This window comes from Temnothorax longispinosus, chromosome 6 (assembly GCF_030848805.1).
Source record: "Temnothorax longispinosus isolate EJ_2023e chromosome 6, Tlon_JGU_v1, whole genome shotgun sequence".
Classification (NCBI taxonomy): Eukaryota; Metazoa; Arthropoda; class Insecta; order Hymenoptera; family Formicidae; genus Temnothorax; species Temnothorax longispinosus.
In genome coordinates, this window is record NC_092363.1 from 8093497 (window position 1) to 8108199 (window position 14703).

Here is a 14703-nt window from a genome sequence, read left to right on the forward strand (position 1 = left end):
TCATATTCGACAGCTCTATAAGATTGTGTTTGTATATTCATGTAACTCATCTAGAAGTGGCAAATTCTCTTTTTGAGATGCGAGAATGCATCTCGTCAAGGAGAAACCGCGCCAATTACGGGAAATAATTAGCTAAATTGCATTCCATTTCGACTGAGCAACAAAAAGAGCAATGTGAAGGAAGGGAGAGGAGGGCAAGAATGCCAAGTGCCGCGGGTCTTCAGAAAATTTAAGTGTTGCCCTCTGTTTCAGGAGAGTATCCCGCGGCAATGCAACACGGCGGTCAGGCCAAGCAACCGAGGCTGTACTCCCTTCTGCTCTGCCTGTGTCTGCTACTTTACTAATTGCTCCATTCCATCGCGCATTCTCGAAAGGAGAAATCGGAAGGCACTTTCGAGCGAAGAAAAAGAGAGAAAGAACAAATGAATGAATGAGAGAGTGAGTGTGAAAGAGAGAGAAAGAGAGAAGTATTTCCGTCACGAGTTGCGCGAACATTGCTCAGGTGTCATGGAAGCTGCGGCGAGATACGTGCGACGATGTGCATCCGATGGGGACGCTTTTGACTGTGCACCGGAACGATGAACTCTTTCGCAACGACGCGCCGTTTGTCGATGCAACCGAGCGACGACGACGTGTCCGGAAGGGCAGCGCGACGATCAGTGGACGATTCTTTTAGCGATGTGACCGCGCGCGATTCGGGACTGCGAATATACGTACGATAATACACGTAAAAGAAATATGTACATCATGAAATTCCGTTACATAATAACCGTCGATGAACGATCGGTTTTATTAACGACAGATTGCTTATTCGTGAATAAAATCACAAACTTGACGCTGTTGATCGAAAAACACACGGGTGAGTACAATTATTCGTCGGATAAAGCACACAATTCCACGTTGATGAAACTGAATAAAGTGCGATTGAAATTATGGCATTCAAGATGTTGCCGTAATCGCGTATTTTCACACATCGTTTCATAAGTTTTATTTAAACATTCCGCTCTGATTGGTCCTTGATTTAACATTCTTCTCAAGTTCTTAAAAGCATTGGAACGTAACTTTCCCTTTAACTCGTTTATATTTCGCCGAAGATCCTCAAATTCCGATCATTCGCAACTTAGAAATCCTCGAAACAATCGACTCTCTTTTCGGTACGATTGCAAATACCTCTGGTTCGAGGAAACGACGTGAGTCTTTTGGGACATCTTGTACACAACACAGATAGAGCGAAAGGTGGAAAGGGCGAACGTATAGCACGTATAAGCGAAGAGCGGTCGAGAACACGGAGAAGTATGCGTTGCCAGCGCTCGCCTTTCTCTCCGCGATTAATTCGAATGAACTCGAAGCGTCTGCCGACAGTGCTGGCTCATGGACTTTCAACTGGCAAGGCTGACGGCGAGTGCATCGAGGACGACAGAACGAATCGTTGCCATGCAACCGCGGCTTTGACCAAGTATACACTTCGGAATCCACGCCTGTGTGACCATCGGTCACTACGACCAGTGTGCACCTCTGTGTACCATGATATACCGATTCTTCCCCGGCGGCATGCACAAGGAACCTTTTGTCGATCCTCCAGTCTCGTGTTCCAATATTGACGCCGCATTTCTGGCCATTGGTGAGGAGCGAAATCTCGAATTTCTACGCCGAGACCGGAAGGTATTGCGGAGGCGATTACCGCGTAATCGGATCGCGCGTCTCGGCTCTTTTCTCATCTTTTCTTTTTGCTTCTTTCCTTTTCTTCCGCGCGGCATCTCGAAATCAATTAGCGGCCGATAAAAGCCTGTGGCCTCGGCCTGTATCGCACGCGATTATCGATTGATGGCAGATAGCGATTTTCGGATTATTTCTTGGATTTATTCTCGACCAAACACGAAACACGATCGCATGCTACTTGACAATCGTGGAACGTCGGCGCAATTAGCTTACGCGAAATAGAAATTGCGCGTTATGAAATTCAGCAGTAATTACACTTCTGTTCCGACAGTTACCTCAAAAGGTGCAGAGACAAAGCGAGATTCATCGTGTATAATGATATTTGCATTAAATTCAATCGCGTTATTTGATGCGTTACAAAAATTCGAGGAAGAACGGAATCTTTTACGTCACAAAGCAAAAAAACATTTATGTGACAACAATGAAGGAAAAGATTTTTCGTGAAATATTAATATTAATGGAACTACAATCGACAGCGGTATATTTTTAAAGCAATATGCAAGTGAAATTTATCATACCGTTTGCAAGATTTTGGGATTTCGACTAACGATCATATCTTTGTCATAAAGCAAATTAAATTTTGTAAATGCATTTCTTTCTGTCAGAATTAATAGAAATAAAGCAGCATGCATGGAACGTCGGATGAAAATATTTTACAGCATGGGATTAAAATGAAATCCTCTTAATTAATTCAAATATGTAGAATCTTTCTTTCTCCACGTATGTATTTGCATTGTTTACGCAATCCTGTATTTTTTTTACCGTCACGGACCCGTCCGTGTTGGTAAAAAAAACATCGCGAGATATCAAGTGAATTTATTTTCCTACTTCTCGGGGGAGCATTTCTGTAGAAGGCGGAAGATAATGAAGAAAAGTCGGTCATGCGTGCAATCCGTATATAGTATATAGCGTGCACGCGAGCGAGCGCAAGAATGGTGTACGCGGTGAGAGTAGCAACGAGAACGCATCGTTCTAATCAATCAAGTACGCGCGAAAGATGCGAGATGCGTCCGATTCAATTAGCTCTCGCAATTTTCTTTTTTCAAACAATTGTCTATTTGTCTTTACGAGTAGTACGGAGAACTTGGAGTATAATATTGAATTTCTGCGCGATGTCCTCAACGTGACTCATAATTCTCGCTCCCGCTATTGCTGTGCCATTTGTTTCTTATATTGCACGTATTTCGTCTATCTCTCGTTGAAACACGTAAAAGTCATTACGGAAGAACGCATCACTCATCGTTTTCTTTCAATCTACCGTTCTTGAATCGCATTAAAAATTTGCAAAATTTATTTTAAGTACATTTAAGTACATATATTTGAAACTGCTGAAAGGACGATTCCAAAAATTCTTGCAAAAATCGATATAACTTGATGAACTTATTTCCATATATGTCATCAAAATGTATGATCGTTTAAAGATGACTTTATTAAAAAGCACTCTCGCAAAATTTTATATAATTCTTTGGTTCTATCAATCTTTTCAACGGAAATCAAAAGATATAACATTTAGATATTTCTCGTCTACTGACTACGACCGATCAGGATGCGCGTGAATAGCTATTATAGTCGGCGACCGATTTAAAATACATTTAGGAACTCGTAAACGACTTCTTGTTCGGGACGGCGCATAATTCAGTACGACACCGCGTTTCACCATCGTCGACGACGTCGGGTTCGTAACTATTAATAAAACTTCGAGCTGTCGCAAACGCGAACGGGAGTAAATGGTAGCAGAAAATATGAATAATGAATGAAAACAAAATGAAAAGTGCGGGTAAACGCCTTGAGCCTCGAAAGCGCGTGTGCGTGAGTGCGAAAGACGAACAATATCTAGTATCCGCAACGGAAGAACGTGATTAAAAAAGTTTTCAATGACCAGTAATACAATGGCTCGACCACGCGTAAGAACGCCTCTTGTCGTCGTCGTCGACCGGATAATCAAGTCCCTGTCTCTAGCCCCTTATTTCCCGGGTAAAAAGATAGCGACCTCGGCCCCTCGGCCCAAGCCTCGGCCCCTCGACCGGAGGTGAACGTTTAGTGGACCCTTCCTCCGTTGTCTCCCATCCACGACCGGTTACTTCTCCATTCTTCCTGCTGGCCGGAAAAAATCAGGCGGTTACCGGATTACGACAGGGAAAAAAAGAGTGCGAGGGTGGGATATGAGTCGGAGAAGAGAGAGGTGGTGAGCGACACACTCGCCGATCCGCCTTAATTTATCAAGTTAAAGGTGAGGTACGTCGCATTATGTCGGCATCGAGGTTCTCCAAGCGGACGCGATGCACGCTCGGCTTCGTACTCTGTACGCTCTCGCGCGTGTATTCACTCACACATACCTGTGTGCCCCGCACAAGCACTGGATTAACGCGGTCAAACATCGATCGAGGGTATTAATTCGACGTTTCATATGACGGAAAGTATCATCTCGCGAGTGTATCCGAAATGTATATATCTCAAGATGCAAAATTGCGCCCAATGCGACAATCGGAAGATAAAATCGGCAGATATCGACGCATATTAGATGGCTCCAATATTTTCACGATGACGCAGAATGGAAAGCTTACAACGGCTTACAACGGCTTGCTATAAGAGCACTATACTTGTTTCCACGTGTTTATAATTCGAGCGTAATAATAAAATATGTTTATTGTATCGCGCAATTAATATATTTGTACAAATCACATAAATCGGCGATAAAAGAAACTTACATTAAAAATTTATAGACTCTCCGTATATAGCGAACGTGCGATAAAAGCCACCGTAGCATGGCTTTTAGTAAAAAGGGTTAAACATGGAGCTTTTCTCGACTTTTCTACGCGAAGGATGTGGCTGATTTATGTACGAACGTGATTTCGAGGCATTGTAATAATTCAAGATCGCTAGCTGACTGTACGAAGTGTTCTATTGTATAGAACATCGTATTCTTCGATACATTTTCAATCGTGGATAGAGGGGATAGAGAGCCTCGGAACTCGGAAGTGAACATGACGCTGCGCAATACCGGAGGTTCAGGGTGCATGCAACGCGTGCCTATCGTCGTTTCTTGGTATTTCCATCCACTTTTATTCTTTACTATAATAGCATCCGACATGAGAATGCCGTTCGTGACCGGCAAACGAGACTCTCTATATGCTCGCGCTCGGTCGGACGTGCTCGTTTTTCCTCTCGTTTCGCTTTTCCGGGACGTCCGCAGCTCCGCGTACGTGCAGCCAACCGGCTTTAATTAAAAATGAGCGGCACTTTTTCTCATATTACGTCAACGGAGTAAATGTTATTGTTTCATTTCTGATTGTTACTTTGCCGACTGTCTTTATACGAATTGTTCGTACGTAATCGTATTTCTATTCGAGTGAATGAGACAATCAGAAAAATATGATCAACGTCAAACGTTATCTTCATAAAATGCAAACTATTACATAAAAGTTAAATAAAAAAGAAATCAGTTTTGTTCGAACATTTTCTTTTCGAATCAAAGGAAAGGCAATTTTTAGTGATTATTTGATAAAATTCTTTGATAGATGAAACATAATTTTTTTTACAATAACTTCATCGGCATGAACCAAAGGAATAAATGGCAAATGGTTTCTTCTTTACATTCGTAAGAACAAATAGATACGCGAATCGAATAAAGATTAAAAAGTGTAAATTCCAGTTCCTGAAAATGTTCGCATCTTACGTCGTAAATATAACAATAAACGCGTCATCAAGGGAATAAACATACAGAAGAGCGAAATCTTCTAACTTAATCTGCCACTTGAGTCAATTTACATCGTCATTTATGTTAGATACTTAGGTCCGCGAAGTACATCGTCCGACAACCTCTTCTCCGAAGAGCGCGCCACTCATTAAGGAGCAAAACTAAACGTCGGTATAATTTCCGACTCCGGTTACAAGCGCAGCAGCGAGGTCGTTACCGCCGCGAATTAGAGTCGCGTTACAAAGTCGACGTAGCAAACTCACTCGGCGAACGACGTCGTTGCGCGTTTCTCGAACGGAACATTGGCCGAAAACGATACCGAGCCGGGTACGTCGGGTCGGGAACGAAAGGACGTCTGTCCAGAGAGAGATAAGAGGACCCTCGTCTGTTCCTTCATATCGCAAGTCTATTTCTAGATCGGTTGGACAATAGCTTCTTTATCGCGACGAAAGTAATTCGACGAGAGTATTTCCTCCAGAGAAAAAATATCAAAGGACATTCGCGTTTGGAAAATGTCAGTGTTCATTATGTTGTCTACGACCTAGGGATAAAAGCTGATGATATAGTATATTTACGATCGCGTTGGTGTCGCATCGCAAAATATCCAAGTGGACGCGCATCGTTTTTAAATTCGACACGAACACGAGCGATACACAATTACGGATTAAATTTTTACCTATCCTGCGCATTCCATGTCTCTTCCGCAGCTAGAGAGATGGATCTGTCCGCTTAGCAGTTTATAAAGTTTGTAAAGTAACTTTATACGGTTTTTATACCAGCATCACCCCTCGAGAACCGAAACGGCCGCTGCCAAAGCGGATTCGCAAAACATGGATGCTCACGAGAACGAAATGCCTATATCGGTCAAAATGCAATTTCACGTGTGGAAAAAATCATATGACGGCAATTCTCCGTGAATTTTTACAACAGCCAGTCACTCGGTGCTGCACGGTTTTAATTTACACCTTAAATAGTTGTATTAAAAAGCGGATTGAATCGTGCCTGGTAGTCGCGATGCGCGTTAGTATTCAGCGACAATCGGTGCGCCCGTCGACTGCGCGCAGTACTTAGATTCCACTGCCGCGATGCCGCTCCCGCATAATACTGGATGTGAACGTCGAGACTAGAATACGCGGACTGAGATAGAAGAATAGAGAAAGAAAGAACGAGAACGTGGGGAAAAAAACGAATAATCGCGTAACAGTTAACATGGAGACTATGGAGAGGCGCGATACGCTTAGAGCCGCGACGGGCGGTTGCCGTTTTTCATTCGGATAGCAGGATACGCAAATAAAAGAAGTGGTGCGTGCCGCGGTTTCGTTATTCCACCTTCGGTATCAGTGGTGCACGCTCAAATAAGCTCGTACCCGTACTCGTAAAGGAAATTCTCCATTACGATTCGTCGAGTCTCGATGCTTGAGAGAACGTATCTCGAGCGAGAAATGTAATTATGCGAGTAGGCGAAACTGATTGTCGCGCGAAAGAAACAAGTGAAAAAAGTCAGACGATGCGTCCGTTCGTCCAATATTCGACAAATTCTATCGTTCAACAGTTACATGCAATATTTATCTTTTCTGCTTTTGATCGATTATCTTGATTCGCTATAAACAATAATGTTCCTTGTGGATAAAGTTCCGAAGGTGACTGACGTACGTGAACAAAATGAAAAAAGCCAAACCAGACCAAACGTATTCTTGCGTCGTCGAATATTGGCATCGACAAATCGATCTGCCTCATGTTTACGCAATATTTATTTCTTCTATCTTCTTTAATCGATCATTTCAGTTAACTGTAAGATACCTACATCGCGATTGGAATGTCAATTTTATTTTTCCAATATCCAATGACAGCGATGCAAAGACTTCTATATAAATGTACGTAATAATGTTCGATTTATCAAAATACTAAGCACTCATTGGAAAACTTTTATTTTCAATTATCGTTGTACAACAGAATCTATCGATCGACCTTCTTTTGGTCGACTGTATATTTGCCAATTTTTCGCATGTGCAAATTTCCAATAACTACGCTGCGATGTGTATACTTTTGATTCGAAAATCTGACCAGCGAGACAAAAAAAGAGTATAAACAGAAAAACGAAAAAAAAAATGCGAAAAACCACTTTCGTTTGTTCGGCATGACACGAATTAGTATGCAGCTCGATGCGCCGACGAGGAAGAGAATTTTAGGTGACGATTTATAAAAAATCGACGCATTGGGTGCGCTATATCAAGTGTGAGACGCGACATACGATGATGACGACTCGTTAGCGTTCGATGTGCGAGACCACGAGACGTAAAAAGATTTACTTAACCTTTCGCGTTTCCTCAAACATTATATCTTCGTCGCCGATATTGAAGACAAGAACTCTCATTACGTTTAGATCGTTTCGTTAAAACTGAACGTTAATTAATTCAAACAAACGTGGTGAAACATGATGAGAATCGTCATCTCTTACACGTATATTCACATCCGATTCATATCCGATTTTGTTAAATCGTAAAATATATCGTAATTAAAAGTGGAATTATATATCGCATGAAGATCGAGATATATCTCAAGATTTCGTGAAATACCCTTCGATAGTTCGAACACGGTTAGTGCAACATAAAAGAGATAAAACGCGATAAAGATTTAGCGCGTTAATATCATACGTTCCTATAATGGACGGTTCATAATAACGGAATTAATGACGCATAATCGAGCAGTTATCGTTTAATGATATTCAGTTCCGTACAATATTCACATAATAATCATGCGCACACGCAGGTCATGGAAAACCGAATGCGGGCAGTCCCTCAGCCTAATTTCGACGATTAAATCAATGACCACGACGCCAAGCATTGATACACGCAATCTGCATTTTCCGCTCGCGCGTTACACACACATCTCGCTCGGGCGGAATTCACCAGAATTTGACGAATTAAACGAACATTAAACATGCTATCTGGCATACGCGCACAACAAACCATCACCTTTGTCGACAACGGACTTTCGATCGACACTATACTTCTCTCGTATGTAAATATGTACTTAAAAGCCCGTTTAGTTGTTTAGTTGGTCTCGACAATATGACGATTGCGACGTTATCGCATTTATCACTATACATGCAGTATACACGATTCATTTTGTACGATATGCCTGTGTATGTATTCGTGCGTGCATGCGTGCGTGCGGGCGTGTATGCGTGTATGCAAGTGTATACAATCTTGATCACTACGGTGACGATGAATATTAAAAGTCAAGGGAAGTAACGTCGGGATTTAGTGTGTAACGTTAGGCGTCATAAATAAACTCTACCGAGCGCGACGAAGAGGCAACACATCGTGATGTGCTGCACCGTAATTACATTACGTACAATGTGAAACACCGCAGGTAATTCAGTAAATCGAGCGGCAATGTGACTTAAATGCAAATGTTACCGACGTCATGCGCACGTGTCACCGTAAGATAACATATTGTTGTTGTAACAATTGCATCAAGTCGATACCAGAGGAAGACGAAAAATTCCTCACTTTAAACCAACGGAACTCGACAGTGAATTTGTATGCATGCGAGGTAATTTTCGCCTTGTGTGCCCATGACTAAATCAGCGGCAGATCTAGGAGATTCTCAACAACCCGGCCATCGAGATAAAAGATTTCCAGAACTTCATTATATAATTAACATTTTTTTTAATACAATCTTGACCAGGCCAAGATGATGCATGAATTAGACAGCAAAAGTATTGAAAAAATAAATAAATTTCCATTGAAACCTCGGAAAGAGAGAGAAAGAGAAAGAGAGAAAGAGAAAGAGAGAGAGGAAGAGGGAGAGAAAAAGAAACTCTGTATCTGCCAGTGGATGAAAGAGTGTGCCTGTGCTAATTACATTCGTAAATCTCGTACGAAATCGCCGCATGACATGGCCACCAAAGATGGCTGCGTGCCAGATCGGATAGCTTTAACGTAATCTTAAAATATTCCATGTTTCCATGTGTGCGCGAATGTACGTACGTATGTATGAGCAGAACCGAGCGCGTGATCACTTTTCCGATATTCGATTTGCCGCTGCATACCCGCGAACGCTCTCATTAACCTTTAGCAGGCCAGACGTGAATAAGAGTGAGTTGTTTTTTAATGATCTACAACGGTGTTGCCGCGTGATAATTATGACGCTCGCTTTCTCTCTTTTATTTTATAATTTATTTCTCTCTCTCTCTCTCTCTCTTTCTCTCTCTTCTCTCTTCTCTCTTTCATACTTTTTCTATATTTCCGTGCGCGTTTGCTCATGGAAATCGCACGCGGATAAACTGCGCGAAATATCAAACCGCGTCGAAAAATTTCTGATTGCATGAATGCGCGGGACGCCTCTGCAATACTTGAGGATTCGCTTCCTTCAAATGACCACTTCCGATACAATCGTCAACGGTGTCGATATTGAATCGACTTTTGTTAGCATTTATGTCAACGTGATTTCGAGACATATGCGATCGAAGAGCGAAAGTCGGATATTAACTAGATACTATTTTGATAAACTAATATCCTGAATTACGGCAAAAAAATATTTCAAATTTGTCGTTTAAGAGATATCAAGTTATTAATGTAAATTTTAGACAATTCGAGATAATAAATTACTAAACGATATTTCTGAAACAATGAAATTTGTTGTGCTTTTCACTGTAATTCAGAAAATCAGCATTTTTAGCATTTAATTGATATTTGACTTGGGCTCTTCAGATAAATCTAGATGAAAGAATTATGTGGATCTTCTTACAGAGAGAAAGGAACCAACCGACAATCCCTATCGGATTAACAATAAAAAAACCACTGTCGACTGATTCCTTCCTAAATAATGCGCGTCATATGTTCGCGCAACACAATATTCTGATACGCTATCGTTGAAGGTATCAACAATCACACACATGCGAAACTAGAATAATTCACAAAACTCCACATATTGTAAATATGTCAATATCCCGAGAAGACAAGATCTTCCGGCCAGGATGCCGGCGTCCAAGCGTGATCAATCCGGTCTGACCGAGAGAAGCTTCGTCTGGACTTATCCGATCTCTCTCTCGCGGAAAGGAGACAGGATCGAAATTATAGCTGTGAATATGTAAGTAAGCGGGAAAACGTGACGTATAAAAGCGCGATTTATCTCGCATTGGGGGAAACCGATCGGAAAGATGGCGAGAAAAAGCGGAGAAACTTTAAGGCTCTCTCTTTCGTAAATCAGCTTTCAGAGATAGAGGACAAAAAAGAAAGAGGGAGCGAGAGAGAGAATAAATTTAGAATGCGTTACATGTAAAAAAAGAAAAGGGGCTGCCACCGTGCGAATCACAGAAGGCCGTGGAGAAAAAGGGATGGGAATGGAGGGAAATAAAGATAGTCAGGTTGAATCAAAGCGAACTCGCGAATATGAGAAGGCGCGCGAATGGAACTGCTCGTGGAAGTTTCGAAAAAACTTTGCCTTCCATTCGCGACCCCAACCACGCGGAAATTCTCGTCAAAGTCGAACCTCTCCCTCGGCGAGCCCCCGGTGCGAGAGGGATAATATCGGAAGAACGTCGAGCTATCGGACTGATATGGGCGTCGCGCGTCGTCGCGCGATCAGTAGCGCAAAGAAATGCGGTGCGATTCGATTTGTGATCTAATCTGATGCAACGGCGGCAGGTAAGTATGGCGAGAGAAGGAGAAAAAGAATCTGTCGACGAATAGTTGGTTACGCGGATTTGAATTTTAGATGGGATCGCAGAGCTCCGTTGTATCCGTTAATTGTGAAGAATAACGGTCGGATCGCGAATATATATATATGAAATTAGTAATGGACTCTCGAACGATGAACGGTTCCGATAAAGTGCACGCGATAATGAAAATGACGTACAGTTTTGATAAAAATTCTGACGTCCGCCACGCACGAAATGGTGGGCGTAAAATACTTTTTGAAAATAGATATTGGAAACTGATTTGATTTTCATTGTATATAAAGTCTGCCTTGTTAATAATTAATCGTTGAAATTTTAACATTTGCTATATTTAAATTTTATTTTATAGATTTAAAAGATAATTTCTATGATATTTTAAAGATATTTGTTCTGCTTAAAACTAAATTAATATTTAATAATTAATACAATAGCGCATAATTTTATACAAGAATATTTTAACATTAAATTAATAGCTTTTAATATAACGAGAAATAATTTAACTGTAAATTATAAAAGATAATTTATATAATTCAATTCCTACTCATATCAGATATAGAAAGAGGATAGTAAATGCGAATACTGAAAGTCAATCAAGAATTATGGATCAGCAATTTTATATTTCCAGTAAATTCCGAAATAGATCAAGCACAGATCGGATCGAGCACCGCATATCGGAACACTGCCAGTTCCGCGTGTTGGACGTTACTAATAAGTGGCCGTGTAAATATTATATCGAACTACTTCGATCACACTCTCCACTCGTGCGAGAGTAGCTAATTAAATTAAATAAGACAAGAGTGATAAAATGTGTCGCGACAATGATGTTTAATGAAAAAAAAAACGGTGCCGTTTACACCCACGCGTACATACACACGCATATACTCACACACGCATACGCAGACAACAGACAGACAACACGCAGAACGTATTCGCTCGAACGCGCGGACGTAAATCCCTGTATTAACGTGGGATACGAGAAAACTATAAAAGAGATCATCCTCGCATTCATCGATCGGACTTATGTTTCCTCGAACACGTCGCGTTGTACGCGGCGGTGTAATAAGTTTCTATCCGTTTTACATTCCTAACTCGTTGTGTTGCGTTCACATCGTACCATTTATAGATAGGCTAATATACCTAATAAGTGTTTCGTCTAGCCTACGATGTATATTGTATCTATAATCAGAAATAAATTATCGACAGTAAATCGCTCTGGTGTTGCAACGACATCGCAGCAAATTTATCTCCCTACACAATGTAAGTACTCATCATTTTTGGCACATTGATATTAAAAAACCATACTCGATGATTCCTACAGTATAGAGAATTAGTTTCCTATCGTAAATGCAAGAGAAGGTAAAAATTGATTTTTTTATCAACGAAAGATTTGATATTTTCTTACAATTTATCGTCATCGATGGTTTATTAAAACACAAATTTCATAGCCGATCGAAAATAAATAAAAAATAATGCGGAGAACAAAAAAAAGATTTCATGTATTTATAAATGTATTAGATTCCAGATTCGATTTTTTTTATTTCTAATTGACGTTGATTGATTTAATTTCGAAGCACGCATATATGTATGTAGTGAAATATCGAGAGTTTAGGATTGTAATTCGTAAATAATTGAACGTTTAGTCAAACAATGATCATACAATATGGATCACTCAATCTCTGCGAAAGAATGGCCAGGCACAGTGAGTAACGTCAAACTCGAGGAATAATCAAGCGTCGATAATTATAGTGTAATTAAAATCAACGATATGAGGTCCTGACCACCACTAACCCATCGTCGGCACATACTCGAGGATCTCGCGCGAGAGGGAGAACGACGCCGATGAAGGATAAACGTTAGACACGCAAGACACGAATTTGCATGGACGATGCATTATCTCTACACGTGTAATATGACATCCCCATCGCACGATTACCACGAAGGGAAAGCTCGCTCGCAATTAGACCACCTGCGGTTTGGCCTAAGCTGATCTCAGACGATTACCTATTCCCCTCTGCTCTGTCGAGTCCCGCTAAACCTTTCAATTTATTCCGGGACCACTAATTTGTTGTAGTCGCACATGTGTATAGCGTGCAATCGCATGTTCGTGTTGCAACGCGCTACCAACGCCGTGTTGCGAAAACTTGGCCGTTTAAAATAAGTAAAAGATTCAGGCTGAGGCGTTCCGCCTTATATATTCAAAATCTCAAGTGATATTTTCGAAATTTTGCATCAAAATATTTTTGCGCTTATTCTCGTTATTCTGAGTGAGCTGCTAATATCTTTGAATACTTTCATGTTCCTCGTAAAGATTCTTTCTTTTTTATAATCTGACGATACTCACACATAAAGGTAATGAGACATCAAAGTCGAGATTTTTTTAACATCTATATAAAAATATATTTCTCGTGAGAACGAAGAGCTGAAAAATGTTACGTGTTAAAATTTCGTATCCCGGATTTGACTGCAAAGACGAAAGCCATTAAAATAAATGATCGTACTTCGCCAGATGTCGCGACACCGAAATATGTCTCTTTGAGACAAGCGCGATTCCACATTCAGACAGCATCTCGCTATGAAAAGTAGCAATGAAGATGCATTGCGACAAACTTGCAGGAATGTGGCGCGCGTGCGGCATATACAAATGTCGCGACCAACGCCCCGCTCGAAAACTCTGGGCGATTATTCTATGAGCTTGCTCATATCACGACTTGCATAAAATCCGCGATGTCAAATCTTGGCGGGAGAGGCGATTTAATCGATATACGCCCTTTCTTTTAAAAAAAATATAAAAATACCAATCATTACGTGACAGGCGAATAAAACTGAAGAATAATATATTTCGTGATTTAGGTTTCAGAGCTGTTAATGGATGACAAAATCCTCTTTGACTTATTCTAAGTAGATTTTAATTAAACTGGATTTTAATTTACAGTTAAGTTACTGGGTTATTTAATATCGGATACTGAAAAATTGAGAAAGAAGATGCTATGCAATCAGAATTTTCTTTAGAAAAAAAATCGGTTTCAAGTTAATGAAAGAATCTTATAACGTGGAATAATTATGGCGCATAATCATGGATTACAGATTCATCAACAAGAAAATTATGCAATCTGTTTCAGCGAAGAATATATAATGAAAGCAAGCAAATAAACAAGCGGATTTAATAAACAGATAAATTTAGAAATTGTCTTATACAATACAAGAGAAACGAGGCAATGTCAATTACCGAAATGATTTTATAAGAACTTTGAGAATACTACAGTATATATTAATTTAAATCCGTTACTAATATAAATTATAATTTATTTAATACTTTTCATAAAGAAATTTTTCACAAAAAAAATATATATAACGTAAAATTGGTAAGGATTTTCAATCTCAAAACTTTTTTTAGACAATGCACACAAAAACTTTCCATTTAAATTCACTTCTTCATCAATTCTTCACGTCGTCGGTAAAAATATAAAAATCGAACACGTACAAATGTACAATATAACAACAGAAAGAAAATAAAATATAGCTGCTACCTTGCAGCCTTTGATCTTTCGTTGTCCTATATAAGAAAGAAAAGACATACGTCAATGATGTCAAATGACTGTAT

At 40.2% G+C, this 14703-nt stretch overlaps 1 protein-coding gene across 4 annotated transcripts in view; it reads left to right on the plus strand.

The window, feature by feature from the left end:
- The window catches only part of LOC139814115 (neurotrimin), a 278622-nt gene extending 266313 nt beyond the window's left edge, over positions 1-12309 (plus strand). For 3 of the 4 annotated variants that reach the window (XM_071780135.1, XM_071780136.1, XM_071780138.1), the window contains one exon: positions 253-12309. In XM_071780135.1, the coding sequence (XP_071636236.1) occupies positions 253-344 (92 nt within the window). In that variant the 3' untranslated portion in view covers positions 345-12309. The remainder of the gene's footprint in view (positions 1-252) is intronic. The other variant, XM_071780137.1, reaches the window with a different exon arrangement.
- The last annotated feature ends 2394 nt before the right edge of the window (positions 12310-14703 follow it).